We start from the raw sequence: 22,123 nt of genomic DNA on the forward strand, positions 1-22,123 counted from the left end.
GTTGTATCAAGAAGGCTAGGTTGGTTTGTCAATTAAAAACCAATTGATTAACTGATTTATACCAATGAAATGCGGCGTGATTTCATAATAAAAAATTAACATTTTACTACAGGTCGAAGAGTTATTAAGTATATAGCTCAATTCTTGATAAAATCTTAAATGTATGGATACTTTAATAACTCATTTTATTGTTCAGATAATTGTCTCATTAAATAATATGAAAGAAAAAAAATATACAGTTTATAATAATTTCTAGCTACTTTGTCACTATTGTTATTGCTGAAAGAGGGACAAACGATCGCCTGAAACTTGATATCCCGATTATACAAAGGTCTCATTTATAAAGCTTTGATAAGAATCAGCATAAAAGTAGATATTATTTTACCCCATTGTATGGGTTCGTCGGTATTTTATTTGATAAACAATATTAAATGTAAACAAATAATATATTTTTAATCAATATTTTGCTATACATATTATTCAGTAAATTAGAGTTAAAATAATGCTGATTATTTTAACTCTAATTTACTTAAGGTTAATTATGTAAAAAGGACAACGTACCAGAAAATATTCATTTATTTGGCCACTTCTTTATTCCTAAACATAACAGATCAATAGATGGTATCAATATATCTTCTTACAAGCTATGTAAATTAAAAGGATACACAAATCACAGAATAAAATTGGACACGAACCAAATTGTCATACAAATATGTGTGGTTTCTAAAGAACTTTCTCGTACTCTGTGTCCAATAGAATATAACAAAAAAAACGAAATAATTTCTAATTAGTGTCATAGTACTTAAACTATGTTTTAAAAGAATAATCAAGTCACTCAACATTTTTTTTACAACTAAAAAAAATTGAAAAAGCAAATTATAATAAACTTATATCACACTTCTAAGGAAATAAAAAGTGATAAATTTGTATCGAATCTTTAAGGAAACAGTAAAAAATGAATTTACACAGATTAATCACACATCTCTCACTCAATTACTAAAAGCTATAAAAATCAACAAAAACTAATTGGCTTTTAAAAACCAATATTTATCTCGATGGGGTCTTGATTAACAACTTAATACTTATAAAACTACACAATACCTTATTTGTATTAGATAATACGTAATATAAATGTCATAAAGATATATTTTATGTACACTTTAATGTTAGATGGACATTCAAGGCTAGGTACTAAAAAATAAAGTTTTAAGGCAGATATGAAACATATGTAACATAATAACTGATATAGAAATTATGTTTTGCCATTATGTTGGCTGAAAAAATAACATATTACATAATACGAGTCATAATATCTATTATATAACATACAACTATTCTTAAAAATTAAACTATTCTTAAATAACGTCTTATAGCAACCAAAGTGATAAGGACAATTTTTTTTAACCCTGTACGTTAAATCATAACTTTATAGTGTATGTTTTTTTTAGTAAGACGGTTATAGTCTAAATAAGTAAACGTTTAAGCCTGCACAATCCTGAAGTCTTCCTCCTTTTCCTTGTGTCCGTTGGACAAGAGATGTATGCGCATCGCGTGCGCGGCCATTTGCACGGTCCCGCATAATTTGCACGCAAACTGCGCGTTGGATGCCAACGACGCCCTGTATAAAAAATACATTTACTTAAGCTTGCTGCTGAATAAACAGATTATAAATCGGTTAAAAATCGATAGAGACGTCTAGTTTTAACATAATAGAAATGTTCCCATGTCTAAATGTGTTGTATGGGTATAGTGCATTGTTATATATTTAATTAATTCGTTTGTTCATTCTGCCTCATCATACTATTTGGAAAACTTGGAAATATCATAAGTGGAAATCTATCAAACATTTCCATTTATGATATTTATATGATATATAAAAATATAATTAGCTACGAAAACTTTACCGCCCATAACGTAATAACGTTAGTGTGGTATTAGTGTGGTAACACTTATTAGTGTAATGCAAAATTGTACCTAGCGACAAGTTGTTTGAGCTCATCATTATCCCTCTTGAGTTCGAGCAGCCGTTCCCTTGGCAACGGCGCCAGTTCAAGAGGCGCGTGTAGGGGGAACAACTCGGCCCTTTCTACCATATCAGGTACGGATATCTCTAGGAACTCTTGTTCGGGAACTGAACGCCACTCCCACGCGTTCACTACCGATTCTGGCTCACGGTGTTTGCGACGTTTTGGAAGTAATCTGAAATAAAAAAGACGTGTGGCACTCGGGGACTGCCGCGGTAAAGCTATTGCGTAGCATGCCTTCAAGCCACACTTCCGTACCCGTCGGAGTGGGGAGCGTGAGATTTTTTCGTTACGGAATTTCTCGATTCGGAAGGCCCGCGATAGAAGCTATGCAATAGCTTAAAAAAACATCGTATTGATGATAAATGATAGGTTGTAAATGGTAAACTATGTTATGACGATTCAAAACTGCTAAAAGAAGGCTAATTGAATAAATAAATGTTTCATTTTGAGTTGTATTCATTTAATAAGGTGTCAATGTTATCAATTCTTTAAAAGGGCAACTCAGTAACTCAAATAGAATTAGTGTTTTGTCTCTAAATGTATTTATAAATGTAACACATAATATAGCACTTTTGGACTCTATGTTAATGTTTTAAATGAAAATGTAAAGAATTTATTTGTACAAAAATTACCAGTCACAGACATTGTGCCAGATATGTAAATTCTTATTAAATGAAAATGTATGTAATTACAACGGATAAACTTATACTTGTATAACACCCTGGACACTCCATACAAAATTATCGTTTAGACAGTCACACTGTAGAGACTGCAAATGTGTGTGTTAACGCTTTATGGTTGGCACATTAATTGTGACTATACCCGGCGCGGCCTAAGATGATCCCTATGACACTGACAGTTATTCTCAAGAGACAAACTTGTAATGGCGTCACCATTAAATTAGAAACGTATTGGAGGCGTCTAAAAATGGCATTTATTAATTTTTACGTAGCTTTATGCCATTACAATGATATTCCGTTGGAATTATAACAATTCTTAACATTTACGAGAAATTATATCAATCTGACTTTACGTTTACGTCCTTCAAAATTTACATCGTTGGCATTTATCGACTAGTGCGGAAAGTATCGATAAACAAATTTCGATAATGGAAACGAGTTCACATTTTTTCCATGCTTAAGCTATAGTTCATTCTCTATTGAATGGAACAGAAGATCGCAGCATAATTAATTAATTAATTACCGTTCGCGTTAATTTACTTACCTATGATAATATAAGTTTTTTAGAAAAATTAAATGGGGGATTCCATTTTCATGATAAAATAATATACACTGTGTTAAACGGGTTAAAGATTACGAGAAAATGATAAGGTGCATTTTTATGTTTTGGAAAACTTTCGTTTTACTTACCGTTTCGTTTACATAATAGACGTTAAAAATTCATTTTATAATATTTGTAAAAACATGTTTACCGACGTGGCTGAATGCAAACCACGCCTTAGCCTATAAAATAGTAAAGTATCGACACGATCCATCATACGAGCAATCACTAAGACGAACTGTCATAGGGATCATCTTAGGCCGCGCCGGGTATAGCGTAAAGAAATTCGCGTTTTTCTGATGAAATACATCCGTAAACAGCACAATATCTAACCATTTTCTACGAAAAACGATAATCACAAATCTAAAATAATAAAAAACTTTAAGTCAATTTGATCAATTTGATTCTTACTTCATGAGATCGTCTCGAATAAACTTGGGTATATTGTGCGTGAAGTCCGCGTCGTCGGTGGTCACTTCGCCGTTGCGACTGATGTGCATCGTGTAGTCCATTAGATAGCGAATGTGGTTTATCTGAAATATATTTTAAATTTAATTAATACATTCTCGCAAGTAACTTTAAAAACACTAATGGCCGTTCCCAATATCGTATCTATCTTCGGTTTGACCCTACTAAATATAGAAAATAATATCTTTTGTTTTGGCATCCCAGTAAGCTTACTAGCGATAAGCTAACCTATCTCTGATCGCTATCTATCGTCTGGAGGACTAACTGCTTACTAGAGGTATATTTTTCTCTTTGAATTTGTCTGTTTGAGCATCCCAATAACGTTTTGACAGTTCCCAATATCGTATCTATCTTACGATAGACAGACCCTTACTAGCTATCGGAGATAGCTGTCTATTTATAACCGTAGTTTGAATATTGGGAACGGCCATAAAAGTCGTCACAACATTACGGTTCTATCAAGTGAGATATGCTGTAAAAAAATTGCCTTTACAACTGCAACTGAAAACTATATTAAGTTATTTCTATAATTCAATTACAAATAATATCGATACGCATTGTTCCTTTACATCGCTAAAACTGGAGAATGTCTAGACTGATATGACAAATTCCTGCAATATTTGTGGAAGAGAGGGTACCAGCGGAATCAAGTATCAAGTTTGTTTAATCTTATTATCCTTGCGATCTAATTATCCTATCCTTTTTTTTAAGTGGGGAAATCTTGCATAGATACCCACGACCTCCGGGGAAAGGGTTATGTCGGATTCCTACCGACCAAAACCCCACTGTGTCAAGCCGCATCAAAAACTTAATTATCCTATCCTACAAAAAGATACTAACCAGACCAATATCTTCAACAGTGAGCTGCGCATCGATGTTAACCAACAGATCGTGTTCAGGGAAGTAAGGTTGTCCGTCTTCTTCACTGCCCAGACCACATAGAACGCTCACGTAGCGGGTACAAGCGGAGTCGCGGCGTAATTCAGCACTGTATAGAAAAATTACTTATGAATGAATAAAAAATCGCATTTGTTTATGTATTGAATCGTAGAATGACAGACACTTTTGAAAACGCTGTTATCCCGCAATCGAAAACCTTGTAATATCATTATTATGTATGGATATACAATGTTCATCTATACTATATACTATAATGTTTGTTTGTTTGAACGCGCTAATATCAGGAACTACTAGTCCGATTTGAAAAAATCTTTCGGTGTTAGATAGCCCATTTATCGAGGAAGGCTATATATCATAACGCTAAGACCAACAAGAGCTGAGCCACGCGGGTGAAACCGCGAAGCGCAGCTAGTATTAGATATATATAGTTAAAGAAACTTACACAGGACAGAAAAGCAGTGCCAATATCGCTGGCAGACCGGGAATGTTCGGCATCAGCGTTGTATGGCGTAGGGTTAATTTGCCACTGTGCTCGTTGTGGCCCACTTCTCCTGCTACTAGCAATCTGTAATTAACAACATCTTTACAACCGTGTTTATAATTCATACACACATATTGCTTTAGCAAATTCTTATTCTAGCTCTATTTTTTACAAACGTATAATACTGTGTGTAGTTACTTGTTTATTTGTATCTTATTTTATGTATCCATAATAACCGTATTTCATTTCAATTATAAACAGATTTAATATAAATAACTAAACAAGAAAACCTCTGTTTTTAAAAAAATATGTAAAGGAGCCATTTATTTAGACGTTGTCAAGAAATTTAAAGCTAGTATGTACCTATCTTTATAGATATAAGAACAGTTTTGTATACCTTTCATAAAGTTCCTGTGGTTCAGTATCCAGCAATACCGAGTTGACAGAACTCCATTCGACAGTAACTTGCTTGTCGCGGCTCGCGTACATCATATTGTGTAGCGTTGTTTCTAGTGGGCTAAAATTAATAAATAAATAAATAAAATCAAATAAATAAGTTATATTAACGAAGGAAATGCCTAACAATCGAACTGATATTTCAAATTTAACATTAAATAAGATGAATAAGATTTGTTTTATTTCTTATAAAAATATTGTAAGTAATTTTTAATAATGCTTATTGAAATTTAAAAAATTGGGGTAGGTAAATTATTAAATATCCTTTTTTTAATATTGTCAATAAAGATAGGAGTGAAAAGGGGTAGAATTTATATGAACTAATTCAGGTCATAATTACTTAAGGAGAAAAAAAATTATACCTCGTAGGACCTTTCAGACAGACATCCGAAATACACTCCTTGAAACTAAGTGGGCCAATATCACATGTCTGATTATACGCTAGCTCAGTTTGTTCTTTGTTAAACGCACGCTTTTGTGCCATATTGAGCTCTGTTGCCGTTTGCCTTAGTTCGTGATTTAACTAAAAAGAAAATGGTTATAGTGCATTTTTAGTCAAATATTAAGAAATTTACTTATTTATACATGACGAGGAATTGATCCTTACATTATATGTATTTTTTTTTTAATTTAGTTGCAATAAAACAATGTTTGAATAACATACCTTTGAATCATAACTCTCTTCACAACTGATAGCAAATCCCTTAGCGATCAATTCCTTGTTGATGTTTATTTTGCCTCCATCCCCCATCAGTTCTATCGATACTACACCGTGCGTTACGGAATACACCTGTAAATGATGTCTTATTAGAAAATTTAATTTTAGGAAAATGTCTAAAACTACAATTATTTTGAAATTATGTTTAGGTAGCCGCCGATGAAAAATTCGGTTCAAAATCAAAATAAATCCCCCGTCTCCAATACACATTTTTTGTATTGCGCTTCGGTATGTAGTACGTTAAATAGTTTCTTATATAGTTATACTAGCTTTTCGCCCGCGGCTTCGCCGGCTTTGTCTAAAATATAGAGAGTTTTACCAACAAATAAAACTTACCTATTATTTTTTCTTCAATATCCGGAATCCATCTTGAGTCAAGCACCCCCTCTTTGTGCCTTGAGTCAGCGTTTCCCCTACCTCTCCGCTGGTGGCGCCCTCTATCGTACGGTTTTGGTACTACTTACAAGGCGCCTGAGCACCGGGTGAAGTCTCGTCATTATGGCACTCATGATGCACCAGGTAGACATTACCTGGATTCCGGATATTGAAGAAAAAATAATAGGTAAGTTTTATTTGTTGGTAAAACTCTCTATTATTTGTTTCGTATCAATATCCGGAATCCATCTTGAGTGATTTGTTTGTTATCACCTGGTGCGCAAGCTATGTCTTATGCACATAGCTTGTAATAGACGCTATAATGTGTATGTAATAAAAATAATAAACATTGAATGTTTAATAAACTATTTATTCTTACTAATCAACATACAATGTGAATATTCAATCTTTAATTTTATGTACTTAATATCATTAATTCTAAACAGGATCAAAATAATTAGACAATGATACCGATTCATTACAATTAGACCTATTATATTCAATCAATTCTTTTTGGTAATAATTCTGGAAAGTATGTATTGCCTTCCAATTACCTGTTTCAAGAATTTTGTCTATTGAAAAATTTTCTACCCAATTTAAAGAGGCTACAGCAGATCTTACAGATCCTGGAGAAGCCTCTATACCAGCCTCTTTCAAAAGGGATTTTATCCAGCCGCCAATAACAGTTCTAGATGCAGGCTTAGATTCACCTCTAGCTGTGATAAAAAGATGATTAATGTTATTTCGACGCTGTACTGTTATTTTCAATAACTGTCTTATCCAAAAAATTAAGTTTAAGTTCTTAATAGGGTGTTCTCTAAGCCTCCACCCAGACTGCCTACGATTAATACTATCAGTCTTAGAACCAAAAGCTGGCCAGAATACAATTGAATTATTTTCATCCACAAAACTGTCGCTGTCAATACGAAGTAAAGTAAGGTCATGAACTCTACGACCAGAGGCTAATAATAATAAAGTAGATGTAAGTCTAGAAACCTGATAAATATTATTTTCATCTATACTATGTGAAGAAATATAATCTAGCAACTTTTTTGGATTCCAAATAGGCGGTTTTACAGGTTTATTTCGAGCAACAGATATAGCTTTGAGCATGTGCTTTATGAAAAAATTTGATGACATGTCAATATTAGTAGAAACACTAGTAAATGTTGAAATAACTGATTTGTGTACTAATATAGTTCTATATGCAAGTCCAACATCGCAATGTAAATGTGCCAGGTATCGCGCCACCTGATCGGCACTCGGACATTTAAAATTAATAAAATTTGACTCACACCATTTCTTCCATCTAACCCATGCTGATTTGTAAGTGTTCAATGTTGAGCTTCGCCAACTGGACATTAAAAGTTCTTGTTCCTGATTCGTCCAACCTGCTAATATTTCTTGCCACCCGACATCAACCAGGCTTCCAATTGCAGGTCTTGTACTTGTGGTGGGTGCACACCCGTTGTCGTGTCGATTAACACCTGTGCTAGATCTGGAATGAGATAAGGATGATCCAGCGCTCTCCGCTGTACATCTGCCCGCCAAAACGCTTTGTGCCATTTGGGGGCAATCAGAATGTACCTCCCCGAAGCCTCGTTCAGGTGATGTAGGACTGTCGGGATGAGATTTGGCGGGGGAAACAACCACCCTAGACTGTAATTCCACTGGTGACAAAAGGCGTTGTGATGCTGCGCCATGGGGTCTTGCAAGTCCACTGTCACATAGTTTGGGATCACATGAGCTGAGGTTGAGGCAAAGAGATCTATTACTGGAGTTCCCCACCTTCGAAATATCTTCATCGTGGCCGGTGGTAGCAGATGCCATTCGGGACAAGGTTTCTGACGAGACAGAGCGTCCACTTCGGCGTTGTACCTGCCCGGAAAGTATTGCGCTTGGAGATGAATGTTGAGCCCGTCCAAAATCGCCAGAAGCTGTCGAGTTAAATTTAGAAGCTTTTTTGATTTTGTCCCACCTTCCTTGTTTATGTATGCCACGACTGTTCGATTGTCCGTTTGCAGAAGAATATGAGCATCTGCTAACTGGCTCTGTTCCTGCAAAATCGCTGCATATACCGCGAACATCTCCTTTTGATTGGCGTGCCACGCTAATTGGCGCACTGTCCAGTGACCGAATATGTTTTTGCCTCCTAGACAAGCCCCCCAACCGATATCCGAGGCATCCGTCGTTAAAAGATGAGTTATTGCAGGTAGATGAATTGGCGAGCTCGTCCCGATTGCGTCCTTCCACCATACCAGGTCCTCTATCACTCTTTTCGGGATTTGAACCTTGCGATAGGGATGGTTCATTGGCAGCTGTCGACTGTAACATTGCAGTGAACGACAGTGAAGTCGTCCCCTTGGAACGACGAATGCGGCGAAGTTGAGTCTCCCCATTAAGGATTGATATTGCTTTAGGGACCAACTGCCTGTTTCGATCTGTTTTTGAAGTGCTTTGCGTAGCGTTAGGCACTTCGGCACCGACAGGGACTTTGCGTTGAGCGTTGTATCCCAGGTAATGCCGAGAAACTCGAGGCATTGGGTCGGTACCAACACAGATTTTTCGAAATTTATGTTCAAGCCCAATAGCGACATGATTTTGATTGTTTGAGCTATGTCGTCTGCCAGCTGATGCATGGACTGACTCGCTAGAAGATAATCGTCCAAATAGACTACGCACCTGATGCCTTTGCTCCTGAGAAACTCTGCCACCCAATTGGTCAACGTGGCAAACGTTCTTGGTGCCGAGGAGAGACCGAAGGGCAGGCACGTCATCTGCAGCAATTGGTGCCGACTTGGATCTTGGTGATAATTGAGTCTTAAGAACCTGCGATGGCGTTGACAGATAGGCACGTGAAAGTAAGCTTGGCTCAAATCCAGTTTCACCATCCAATCTGAATCCTGCAAAAAGGCTGGCACGCGAAAATGGCTGAATAATTGAAATGGTTTTGTTTTGATGAAGACATTTAACCGCTTCAAATTGAAAATTGGACGGTGGCTTCCGTCGGGTTTCGGTATCAAAAAGAAAGTCGAAAGGTAACTTGGAGTTGTCTCTGCTAGTTCTAATATTCCCGATTTCAACATGTCTTTTATTTGTAAGGTCATGTCTGGAGACGTCTGTGTTCGATATTTTTCCATTATAACCGAATTTGGAAATATCAGCGGCGGTTTTTGGATAAAGGGAATACATACTCCACTTAGTAGTTTGCAAATTTGTTTTGGTGCACCGAAATTGCTCCAGACACATTGAAATTGTTTGAGACAGCCGCCGTAAAATAATTGATAGTCATTCGCGATTTTTATTTTTAAACGAAGGCCGCGATCCTTTTTCTTTTTGTTTATAATTACCTGATTTGTTTCTATTTGCGTATTTTTGTTGCCTAGATGTGCGTTTACCCTTTTTAGAAGATGACGAGTTGTGTCGAAAAAAATGTTCATTCGATTGTGAGCTTGTTGACGGTTTAGATTGATTGTGCTGATTACGAATGAAATTATCCTTTATGTGAGGCCCTGATCGAGGTAATGCTATTAATTTCTCGGCCCCCCCAATTTTTTGGAGATAGTTTTGCACTGACTCGTCATTAAATAACGTTGACGCACTTGGAGGTATTTTAAATAAAACGTCGCGGTGAAATTCCTCCGGAATTTGTTTAAGCAACGACTCGCGGCGTAAAGTAATACAGTCTGCCCGTCTTCCACAAACTATTTGTAATAAATCGTCAGTAACTTTATTGTATGCCGATTCTTTAGAAAATAACGATTCTATCTTATTAAACAATGAGTTTGGCGTTAACGACTCTTTTTCTTGACTAGCCCAATCTACTAATGATTGCAACGTTTTTTGTAATTCATCTTTTTGGCATAGTATAGCATTAGTTAAGGCTGCAAATGACCGCTCGATTAAATAAGAACGAGGGTCCTCCCGAAGCATACCCGATTCATACCGTTTTAAAGAATCGTTAACACTCAATTCCACAAAACCGGGTGTTGTCAAATACTTCTTTTGTACATCAACAAAACGAATAGCGTACCAATCATCGCGGTTAAATCGTTGTAAATTGTGCAATTTGTTTAGATAAATTTCACTCGATTGCGAATAAATCGGATCTTTGACGGTAGTTTTTAATTCGGATAAATTCAATTGAGATGTAGACGCGCCTTCCGTACTTAGGGTAGGTGGGCGTAAATTTAAATCGCTATTCGAATGAAACACATTTTCAACGTTCTGATTTACAGTAGGAAGACCGTTGGCAAACGCGGCATTTTTGGTAATTAAATCCGTTAGATATGCAACTTGGTACGATAGCATGTTTAAGTGTTCAAAACTCACGGTTTGTTCTTCTTTACCCGCTTTTTTAAACCTTTTTCGGTGCACACGTGTATTCTGCAAATCACTGTCACTGCTCGAAGAGACGCTTTCACAATCCGAAGTCGGTGGAGAAGACTGGCGACGCTTCCCAGAACCCGATTCTTTATTAACCGGTTCCTCATTGTGCTCGTAGTCCTGATTCTCCATAATTATCAAAAACGGAGAGGTTGCACTTTACACTTGATAGTTTTAAATTTTAATTTTAAACGTTTAAACAAAAAAAAAAAAAAACTAATTAAATTAAAACGTAAAGTACACTTCTAGCTGACTTGTGCACGGCACAAAGAACGACGCTATAATGACGAGACTTCACCCGGTGCTCAGGCGCCTTGTAAGTAGTACCAAAACCGTACGATAGAGGGCGCCACCAGCGGAGAGGTAGGGGAAACGCTGACTCAAGGCACAAAGAGGGGGTGCTTGACTCAAGATGGATTCCGGATATTGATACGAAACAAATAATAATAAATTATAAACTAAAACCTTCCTCTTGCATCACTCTATCTAATAAAAAAAACCGCATCAAAATCCGTTGCGTAGTTTTAAAGATTTAAGCATACATAGGGACATAGGGACAGAGTAAGCGACTTTGTTTTATACTATGTAGTGATAAGAAACTATTTATTAAATAAGCTAAAAGCGCCGTTGTACCGCATATTCAACATAACGGCTGGATATCATTCAGAATAATCAATCGCTTACAGATAGCGCTTTAACAAATCGCCTAGGCTATTAATGAAATGGCTCAACTGACCCGTCCGATGAGGCGGGGGCGCTTTACGAGGCTGGCGAAGAGCGCGGTGGCGGCGGGCGGCCAGTGCGCGTGCGCGTGCAGCAGCGGCGCCGGCGCCAGCTCGGCCAGCGCGCACTGCATGGCGAGCGGCGCGCGCGCCCCGCACTCGCCCGCCGGCAGCGCGCGCACGCTGCCCGCCGACACGCGCCCCGCGCTGCCGTAGTCTATGTAGAACACCTGCACAGTGCAATCAAAACATATTACGGACGTACTATATGATTAAATCCACGTTTTATACAGTAACTAGCTTTCCGCCCGCGGCTTCGCCCGCTTTGTCTAACACCTTATAAATTATATACTAAAACCTTCCTCTTGAATCACTCTATCTATTTAAAAAAACCGCATCAAAATCCGTTGCGTAGTTTTAAAGATTTAAGCATACAAAGGGACATAGGGACAGAGAAAGCGACGGTTTCACCCCAGTGGCTCCACTCCTGTTGGTCGTAGCGTGATAATATATAGCCTATAACCTTCCTCGATAAAATATGGGCTATATAGCACCGAAAGAATTTTTCAAATCGGGCCAGTAGTTCCCGAGATTAGCGCGTTCAAACAAACAAACAAACAAACCCTTCAGCTATATAATAATAGTATAGATTAAATCCAAATTTTATATAATAATTTTTACATAATAGTCCCAAGAAAATTAAGCCGATAATGGGCCATTAGCGGAAATAATTCGCGTAATTTTGAAAATCGCACAATTATTCCTTGATATGTCCAGATGATCATATCGAAAGTGCTCAATCGTGAGGGGTGAGCTAAGATTGTAGGAGGGTTCAAAGGACCCATTTTTTTAGATTTTTGCTCGTAAGTCTAAAACCTGCACAAATTGCATCACGGTTACTTCTAGAAATTAACAGAATAATTTTACTAATTTTCTCGCACTATAAACTCGTGAATTTCGTGAATCAAAATCTTAAAGTACAAATATATAAAAATATTTAAAAACTATTCAAAATAACACAACAGAAACATACGAAATGTTGCTGTTGTGTATTATTGTCTCAAGCACCAACCTCAAGCATATCCCTAGGCAGCACTTTAGTGACCCTCGCTCGGTACAGCATAGTGCCGGTATCGTCTGTATAAGGCGCCGCAACCAACGTGTCCGCTACAATAGCCCCAGAGAACGGCGCTAGCGGCTTGCGGTTTAGTGTGTTCTGTATGTGCCGCAGTTCATTGGCTGTCGACTCGTCGTCGTATTGCACCCAGAAACGGCCGACGTTTATTAGCTGAAAATATAAAAAGTATTGTAACCTATATTGTGTTTTTAAGACTGGAAATTTTCATTTTAATACATAACTATACTAGATTTAATATAGTGTAAAAATTAATGATACTGCAATATGCATAATAGTAACATAATATTACGGTTTTAAATTTACGGTTGCGTACCTGGGATATTTTTAAAGGAAAATATGTATCGTCAATTTCTGGTAATCGGGGCACCATGTTATCTACATTTCGTGCTGCCTTCAATGCTTCTGCTGCGGCCGCCAAAGCATTTGCTTTCTCCAGACTAAAATTGTATAATGGAATGGTTTTATCGAATTGTTAATATTCCTTATACATCAGAAATAAGATTTGCAAATTAAATAAACTTACGGTAGCAATGGAATCCTTATGGGCATTTGTAAATGTCGAGCTTTTATGGCTTTATAAACTGGCAACACCACTTGACCAGGTATTGTTGGATCCTGAAAACATGCCATATCATATTATTGTTAATTCAATATTTAAAATAATACGATATATTAAGTAATGAAGAAGTTTTTACTCACTCCGCCTTTGTTCTTGTCACGCTGCACGCCCACATCACCGTCAAACGTTAGATATACTTTTCTGTTGAAATTAAATTGTAAAAAAATATTTAATTTATTGGGCAGCAAAGTAGAAAAGATAAAAAGGTGCATAATTAAACGGGAGTAGAAACTCCAAAAACATAAAAACATTTCAATGCATAAATATGGTGGTCGAGGAAGCCACGCAGGTACAGTTGTGCGTATAGTATTTATGCGGGTACCTTTACCACCACGTGCTACAAACTCACCGGCTATTCTTGTCAAAAGTGACTCTAGGTTCATCCCCAATGTGCTGCTTCACCACTGATCGTATAGCAGCCGCGTATACTTCAGGCGGCTGGTGATCAGGGAATCCCCGCAGGTACACAGTTGTACGCGGGTCGAGCCCACCCAGCGTGCGCACGGCTTCACGCTCACGACCCTCGTCACCGCCCACTTGTATGAAGTACTGCGGGTAGAACGCACCCGCTAGTATCACCTGCAAATACCACACAAGATTTACGACCTTTTTCTGGATTGAAAATTCTGTCTTCAGTCTCTAAAATACTTCTTTAAGTTTTGCTTGCATTTGACACAAGCTTTACCAAACTTTAAACAAATCAATTTTAATTAGGAAATCTACTGATAGACATTGTGAGTTTCATAAAAAAAATACGAAATAAATTGTTAAATGCAGTTTCTCTCAAACATCACATCCTAAGAATCATATGAGATTGTACATATTAGTTCATACAAATATGATCAACAAATGATAAACTATTGAATTAGTAAACCTAGAAGCATGTTCGCCTGCGATTCCATATTAATGCAGGACGATTTCTTTTCGTAATTTCATTAACTTTAATTTAACACTATTACTAAAAAAAGTTTTACCTTCAGCACAATAGGCAGTTCATTTTTACTCCACGGAGTATTATTAGCGGACTCCATGCCCTCCCTGGACAGTCTGTTCCTCAACTCCCGCACCATATCATCAAGTTCGCGCATCGCACGCACTTGCACGTAGAAGCGTCGCGCCCACTGCGCTTCCGTGTTGCCGGCTTGCTTGAAGTATTGTTGTTGACGGAGGTGGTTCCATACCTGTTTTGTGTGTTATATAATTTTTTTTAGCATAAAATTTAATTTGAATAGATGGATAAATCTATATCTTATATATAAAATTCTCGTGTCACAATGTTAGTCTGCATACTCCTCCGAAACGGGTGGACCGATTCTCATGAAATTTTCTGTGCATATCGGGTAAGTCTGAGAATCGGCCAACATCTATTTTTCATATGTACCACGGGCGAAGCCGGGGCGGACCGCTAGTAATATATAAAAATGAAACCGGTTTTCCTTGGTCACGGCGTCACGCGTGAACGGGTGGACCGATTTCAATAATTCTTTTTTTATAATATTCTTTGAAGTTCGATTCGAGGATGGTTCTTATGGAAAGAAAACATAAACAAAAAAAATACAGCAACAGACATATTACTATATATTATATTGTAACAAAAAATCGTGATTTATTGATATGTTCATCATTTAAAATATTAAACTTAAAATTTTGCCAATGCAATAACATTTTTCTTTTTGAAATATTATGTTTTTGTAACAGTTGAAATTTCATAATAATTGCAACTCATTTTTAATATTTAGACAATATTTACCTTGTAAACGTTAAGAAAAGCGACACAGTCACTCGTCGAACCATCAGCCCAAGTAAGCTTCGAATTATAGGCATTCATGCGTTCACGGAAAGGACTACTGAACACGTTTTTAACGGACATTGCAGCAGCTGTAGAACAAATAATATAATTGAATTTATTGTTCAACAATTTCAATGAAATAAATAAAAAAAAGCGTATGTGCCGAACACACGTGTCAGAAGTGAAACCTCTATGGCAAGATTCAAAGATACCAAAGTCGTCGCCTTACTCCATTACGTGACGGTATTGCCATGACACGACCGCAAATTTTACTCTCAACGCGCCTAAAGAAAATTCACTTCAATAAGAAAAAAAAACATTACATTAAATTGCAATGTTCCACTATAACCAATGTCCAATGACAATAACTACAAAAATGTAATATTTCAAGATACCCACCCATAATTACACTTTCATCCAGACACCCAAAGATGTATCCAAGCATAATGAGTTTGGACATTTTGATGTCAATTGGTAGGGTGGCCATTAAACGACCCAAGTGAGTAATATCCCCATCTGATGTACTCCATTCTCCATCTATCATTTTCTTCAATGCGCCGGTCTATAATAATAAATTGTTTGACATACGTATTTGGTTTCGTAAGACAATTTTTTGTATTCTTTGGCTTTTAATATTTGTTAAAAAGTGTATTAGTATGATCTTTATGTAAAAAAGACTGGTCAAAATTTCATCGAATTGTGCTTATATCAAATTCAATTTTGAAAACAATAACTTAAGCTAATATTGCCCCTTGAAGAGACAAAATGGTTCTTTTTTTATTGAATATACATAGTAAGTCATTATATGTACCTCTTTCAACACAAGTATAGTTCGATGTATATTGGACATATCTGGTGGATCCATGGCCAGAGCAAGAATATCCGCGGGCGGGCCCATGTCTAGCGTTTTAGAGAGCAGCACCAGCCGTTCCAGAGGGCAACGGTTCATCTCTGGTGGGCTCTCGTCCAGTAAACCTTCCTAAAATATAACAAGAATATATATTGTAGACATTTCAACTGAAACTGATATTTTATACAGTCATCAAAATATATAATTGTAATTTTATAATGTATTTTAAATTTTTAAATTCTTAATTACCTAAAGTGTTGAATTTATAGTCCTGATCAAAAATAGTACAAAATTCATTCATGCATTAAGTAACCAATTTTAATGTGGAGAAACGAGACCACATCAATAAAGTAATTTTTTTTTTATCAGAGAGGAGGCAACAGAGCTGACGCGACGCCTGATGGTAAGCGTTCAGCGTCGCCCATAAGCACCCACAACGCCAGGGAATTGGAAGTGTGTTGCTGGCCTTTTAGGAAAGAATACGCTCTCTTCTTAAAGGTCCCCAGATTGTAACCATTCGGGAATACAGTACGGAAATTATTCATATTAAAGTTTATTTGTTATTTTTTTATTAAATAAATATTTTGTATACACTCACATAAAATTTATCAGTAACCAGTCTATACACTCGTCCATCCCGCACTCTGCCTGCACGGCCGGCCCGCTGCTGGCAGTTCGCTTTCGACGCCCATATCATTTGCAGCGACGTGAAGTTCGTGTTTGTGTCCGCTACTAATACTTTCATCAGGCAGAAGTCTATCACTGTTATGGGAATATGTTCATGTTTGTAAAAGTCACATTGTCTTATTATAATACATACTTAAAACCAAACACTATCAAAAGCTGAAAATACAAAACAATGCTCTTTGCGCATTCATTTAGGAAGGAACATATCTGTTAAATAAAATAGTAGAACTGTAGAAACAAAGGGAATAATTTTCTGATTAATGAAAAAATATATCCGTCTCCATATTTTGTGCAATCAATAAAAATACAGAATACAATGGTCAATGATTGTTTCTTGGTTCAATATTCACTTACCATATTTAATATCAGGCACTGTAATGGAACTCTCCGCGATATTCGTAGCGAGTATAATCTTCCTATGACCGGGAGGGGCTCTTTGAAATACGCGCACTTGTTCGTCAGCTGTTATGGTCGAGTGTAAAGGCAATACCCACCACTCGTGTTTAGCGCAATCGGCGCCACATAGCTTCATCCTATAATATAAATGTAAACAGCTAGTCTGTCCGAGTCAATCAAATGCATATGAAAAGTACGTCAAAAATTGTTCGAACTCGAACATTCTTTGAAATTATAACGGTTTGGTGAGAGTAAAGTAGTATTGATTATTAGAAAACTCTGCCTCTTATATGCATAGGCTGGGTTTTCCTAGAGACATTTTTTTATATGTTATAACTTTATTGTCAAATCATGCTACAAAGGACATATTTTAGATACAAGTAAAAATGTTAGGAATTAAAAGCCTGTTCATTAAATGCATATTAGTGCATCATTTTGACATAATTAAATACCTTATTTGTCTATCAGTTAAACAGGAGTATAATTCTTCAATTTCATTAATACCAGGCAAGAATATCAGTATAGATGGCAAGTCTTCTTCAGAAATATCATCTTTTTCAAACTCTTCTTTCTTATCTATATTTTCAAAGGCATTTACAAGTTTAACAACAAGATGGTTCATATCTGGAGCAATTTCCGGTGAGCCTTGCTGTTGTGGAATCTATGGGAATTATAAATAATAATTAAAAATTTTCTTTCTTTATATTGAATGTAACATATTTTTTATTTAGCCACTTATTTTAGTCTATAGAAGAAAAAACAGAAAATACTTACAGATCCAAACTTATTCAATTGATTTAAGTAAAATATTTTCGTAGTGTATCTTGATTTTCCTGACTGCACTCTCACACACATTGACATGGGCTGCTTGGTGGTAGGACATGGTAAGGAAAAGTAATCACCAAATGTTTGTACATTAAATGTAGCAGACATGAGAATGACTTTGACCCGTGGAGAGACTGTATATAGAAACTTCTTAACAACCAACAGTAGGAAGTCCATTTCCTGACCCCTCTCGTGAACCTCGTCCAATATTATGTGTGTGTACTCATTCATATTCTTTGCATTGACTAAAACAAAGACATTGTTAATAACTTAGGCCCCGGAATCACAGACACAATAGAAAATCTATTGTGTCGTGGACCGATCGGGCCATTCGGGGCTCAATGGGTTAAAAAGGTTCTTGGTGTATGTAAAATATTTTATCTTATTACTATAAGTTATAGCATACCTAATTTCTGAAGTAATACTCCTGTAGTGACATATGATATTCGAGTATCATTTGAAGTTCTGTTTTCTAAAGCCACCTGTAAATTATTCAACAATTATGCCTTATAATATAGACTATTTTTAGTTGTTGAAAGACAAATTCCATCTAAAGTACACAGTACCAGTTACAGGATATTCTACATATAAGTAAGCTCATCTACTTGAAAATAATTTGACTACATCTACTACTAAAAAATACATTCAATGTACAAACCTGGTAACCAACAATCCCTCCTACATCCCAGCCCCTCTCTTGAGCGACTCTCTTTGCAATAGATATGGCTGCAATTTTCCTTGGCTGAGTGACAACTATTTTACAGGCTTGCCTGTTGTTATAAGCATCATCCAAAATCCACTGCGGCACTTGTGTCGTTTTACCACATCCAGTGGGACCTTCTATTATTACTACTCCATAAGATTTGATGTATTTTATGATCTAACAATAACAATTTCATATTATGTTTCAGAAAAAAACTTTAACATTAACTTAAAAATTAATTTAATTTCACCACAAACCTAGCTGCAGTATTATTTTAGAAAATATTCATATCGGTTTAAAAAACATATTAAACAAACCTCTTCATGATGTTCATTTATAGGGAGATTCTTGGTATCTTCTTTCCTTTGAAAAGTGTATTTGTTATACACATGGGTCATCACTTCCTCAGAAAGATCTAATAAGTGTGGCCTACTTGAAGCCCATGATGAAAGTTCCTCTAAAGAATTTAAACCTTCAGAAATACTTTCAAAGTTCAGCCGCTCCCTCTCATTCTAAAATAAAACCAATAACCTCATTACATGGAAATGCTAAAACTTTATTTTATGAATGAACTTATTTTTACCTTCAAATAAATTTCAACTTCTCTTTGCTGAGCTTCTTTGGCATAACCAGTACCACTTGGAAGTACGGAATGACGATGGTCTTCGGAGCGATTAAGCTCATTTATTGTATCATTTTTAGTGATACGACGACCTGCCGTGAGCGGCCCTCGTAGTTTAATTTTTTGTGAACTTGTGGGAGGATTATTGAAAAACGCCCGAAGTTCGTCCATTATTCATATATTTGAACAGCTGGTAAATAAAATACATAAATATAATCCAATATTCTCATAAGACTGAAAATTTTATATTTAGCAAATAGAAACATGCTTTTGTAAATATGAACATGCTATTGTCAATATATAAAAATAAGATGGGATAAATAAACAAAATTGTTTTTTTAAATGCTAACCTACGTTTGTTGTAACAAAATTACTGCTCTTAAATTATAAGAACGGAGACAAGAAGCATTAAATATTATATTTTTTTTTACTTTTACCTTGCAAAAATTTTTGTTGATACATCAACAAATTGTTGCCGCTTCAGCTCACGCTTTTCGATATTTTCTGTCAAGACAACAGATTATTATATGATATATTAACCACAGATATTAACTATCAGTGTCAAGTGCAGTGTTACCCAATAAATCTGAGAATAAATCATAGATCGTTGAATGTATTGTTCCGTGCGATCATAATTTTTCCTCATTTTCAATAACTTTACTTATCCCATTTCAAGAACTCAAACTACCTATACGAAATTTATCATAACTTCATCCCTTATTACTACACTAAAATATCTGATGAAAACCTTTTTTGTAAATTCTCTAAAACAAAGGAGATTTTTTCTTAGGCAACCCTTATTTCAATATTCTCGCGCTTTGCTTTCAAATTTTGAAGACTGACACTGTGACTGACAATAATTATTATTATTTTACAAGTGCTGCAACCTTGATTCATAAAATGGGTAACTCATGCTCACAACTGGAACTGGCCAGAAAGGGCTCTAAGAGAAGTGAAAAGGACTAGAAAGATGTAGAAATAGTGATTTCTGAAAGTGGAGGGAAAAATAAAACAATTTTATTCATTGCTTGTAATAAGCATTTTCAAATTTCATAAAACGGTTCATAACGAGTTTGTACAAGTTGGGGTAATCCCTTTCTAAAATGTTATAGACTAAGTTGCCACAGGGAAAATATTAAATATGCAGTGCGGCTAAAATTAATTACAATTATATATTATTAATATATTATTTGTGTAAAAAATAATAAATAAATATACAATTTAGCTACTAATTTAGGGAAAAATATTTAAAATTGCCTTTGTATCTACACTTTATTTTTATCGCATAAGCAGGCACACGAGCTGGCGCGGGCGAGTAACCTGATGGAAAGTGATGTGCCACCGTGAATGTGTTGCCGGCCTTTGAGGTATAAATATTATGCCCTTTTCTTGAAGGTCTCCGCGTCGAATCAATTTGGGAACACTGAGGATGATAAGTTGTTCCACAAGGTCGGCGTTCTCGGTAGAAAGTGTCGAGAAAAGCGCACTGTGGTTGTGGGTATAATTGCGAATGTGAGTGACCGGCATTAGAGACTGGACTTTAGCATCATTAATTATTTCTGCACTTTTAAATTATTCCCTTCGTTATAATATTATTAAGGTAAGGAAAGGTTTAATAAAAAATTTCCAAATCTTGCATAAGTTTCGATCACTTCAAAAATATTTAGTTCAAATTTTTGCCTATATATATTTTTTTAGTAACTAAGTACTAACGAGTACATATTTAAGTGACTCATTCAAGTTACGACCTAACTATTAAATAAGTTTTTTAATTTCTACAAATACTTGGATCACCACACAATTAGAACGGGCAGCGTAAGTAGAAAAATAATTTGGAAAATCCAAAAGTGCACGCCTCATAATTTTTTTTAATAAATATTTATTAATTATTATTTTTGTTTATTTAATAACAATTAAACCACATCGAATCAGACCCTGAAAAATGAAAGGGTTCTATTCCTGAGCATACTCAAGCGTAAGAGAAAAAAAAGACTCGATTAGTAAAGTATTTCGGTCGCTATCTTGTTAACAAGAAAAAGGATCCGCACATACAGACACACGGACGTCCAAGACAGAACTTTTTTAAACTGTTTTTTAACTAGTTTAAAATATAACAAAAATGACATCAAAAATATCATGAACGTTAAAAATAGTGTTTTTTCTTAATATGTGTGTGTATGTATTATCTTACAAGTGCAATGTATGATACATAAAGACATTTTAAGTTTGAAAAATCAGATGTTTTGCGCGAAGTGACAGTAGTACCCACCTCAACGCTTCGCTTATGAGGCGTGCAAAAGTCACACACATATTTTTTTTGCATCTTTTCTTTTTCTCCACTTTCAAATACTTACAAATTTATGTATTTAGTTTGAAATTAGTATAAATGTGGTCTAAATCTAAAGAAGGAAGACGACCACAAAGACGACTGACGGTGTTTAGCAAATAGCAATGTCTATTATTAATCAATTTCGCTTGGCACATGTTTTAACCCTTAATAAGCCATGGGGATATTATTTTCCCACCTCGGCATTGCCCACAAATTAATTATTATTTTTTGTATTTTTAAAGATACGGTAAAATTTAAGGAACGCACCTTATGATAGATAGTTGATAGTTCTTTTAATTTTTTAACGTGATAACGTTTTTAAAATCGTTTTAGTCGGGTGACATGTTCAGA

General features: G+C 35.8%; 1 protein-coding gene and 1 long non-coding RNA gene across 3 annotated transcripts in view; one reads left to right on the forward strand and one right to left on the reverse strand.

The window, feature by feature from the left end:
• The window catches only part of LOC149900658 (uncharacterized), a 39,893-nt gene that overhangs the window by 9,747 nt on the left and 8,023 nt on the right, over window positions 1–22,123 (forward strand). The window lies entirely within an intron of this gene.
• Window positions 559–19,964, reverse strand: spn-E (tudor domain containing 9 protein spindle E). Of its 2 annotated transcripts, none has more exons than XM_090112651.1 (27): window positions 19,881–19,964; window positions 19,405–19,633; window positions 19,139–19,333; window positions 18,777–18,998; window positions 18,525–18,600; window positions 18,068–18,363; window positions 17,746–17,954; window positions 17,252–17,430; window positions 16,809–16,972; window positions 16,172–16,339; window positions 15,760–15,922; window positions 15,322–15,449; window positions 14,546–14,752; window positions 13,921–14,150; window positions 13,652–13,712; window positions 13,476–13,567; window positions 13,266–13,389; window positions 12,887–13,102; window positions 11,829–12,044; window positions 6,278–6,403; window positions 5,976–6,136; window positions 5,555–5,674; window positions 5,119–5,241; window positions 4,617–4,764; window positions 3,720–3,841; window positions 1,975–2,199; window positions 559–1,618 (listed from the first exon to the last, which is right to left on the reverse strand). In XM_090112651.1, the coding sequence occupies exons 2-27, from the start codon at window positions 19,612–19,614 to the stop codon at window positions 1,480–1,482; spliced, it is 4,320 nt and encodes a 1,439-aa protein (XP_089968777.1). In that variant the 5' UTR covers window positions 19,615–19,633; window positions 19,881–19,964; the 3' UTR covers window positions 559–1,479. The 2 variants fall into 2 exon arrangements, with proteins under 2 accessions (XP_089968777.1, XP_089968778.1); XM_090112652.1 differs by having other exon boundaries at window positions 19,794–19,925.

Source organism: Colias eurytheme, chromosome 18 (assembly GCF_061535395.1).
Source record: "Colias eurytheme isolate Ceu_HAF_F1 chromosome 18, ilColEury1 Martin Lab GWU primary, whole genome shotgun sequence".
In the NCBI taxonomy this organism is placed as follows: domain Eukaryota; kingdom Metazoa; phylum Arthropoda; class Insecta; order Lepidoptera; family Pieridae; genus Colias; species Colias eurytheme.

Bases quoted from the DNA above. Each gene is read 5' to 3' on its own strand.
- spn-E (XM_090112651.1), bottom strand. From the start codon at position 19,614: ATGGACGAACTTCGGGCGTTTTTCAATAATCCTCCCACAAGTTCACAA. The intron at 15,923-16,171 runs GTACATATAATG...TTATTATTATAG, and splicing joins CTATACTTGTGTTGAAAGAG to ACCGGCGCATTGAAGAAAAT. The intron at 14,753-15,321 runs GTAAATATTGTC...CACACAAAACAG, and splicing joins CTTTTCTTAACGTTTACAAG to GTATGGAACCACCTCCGTCA.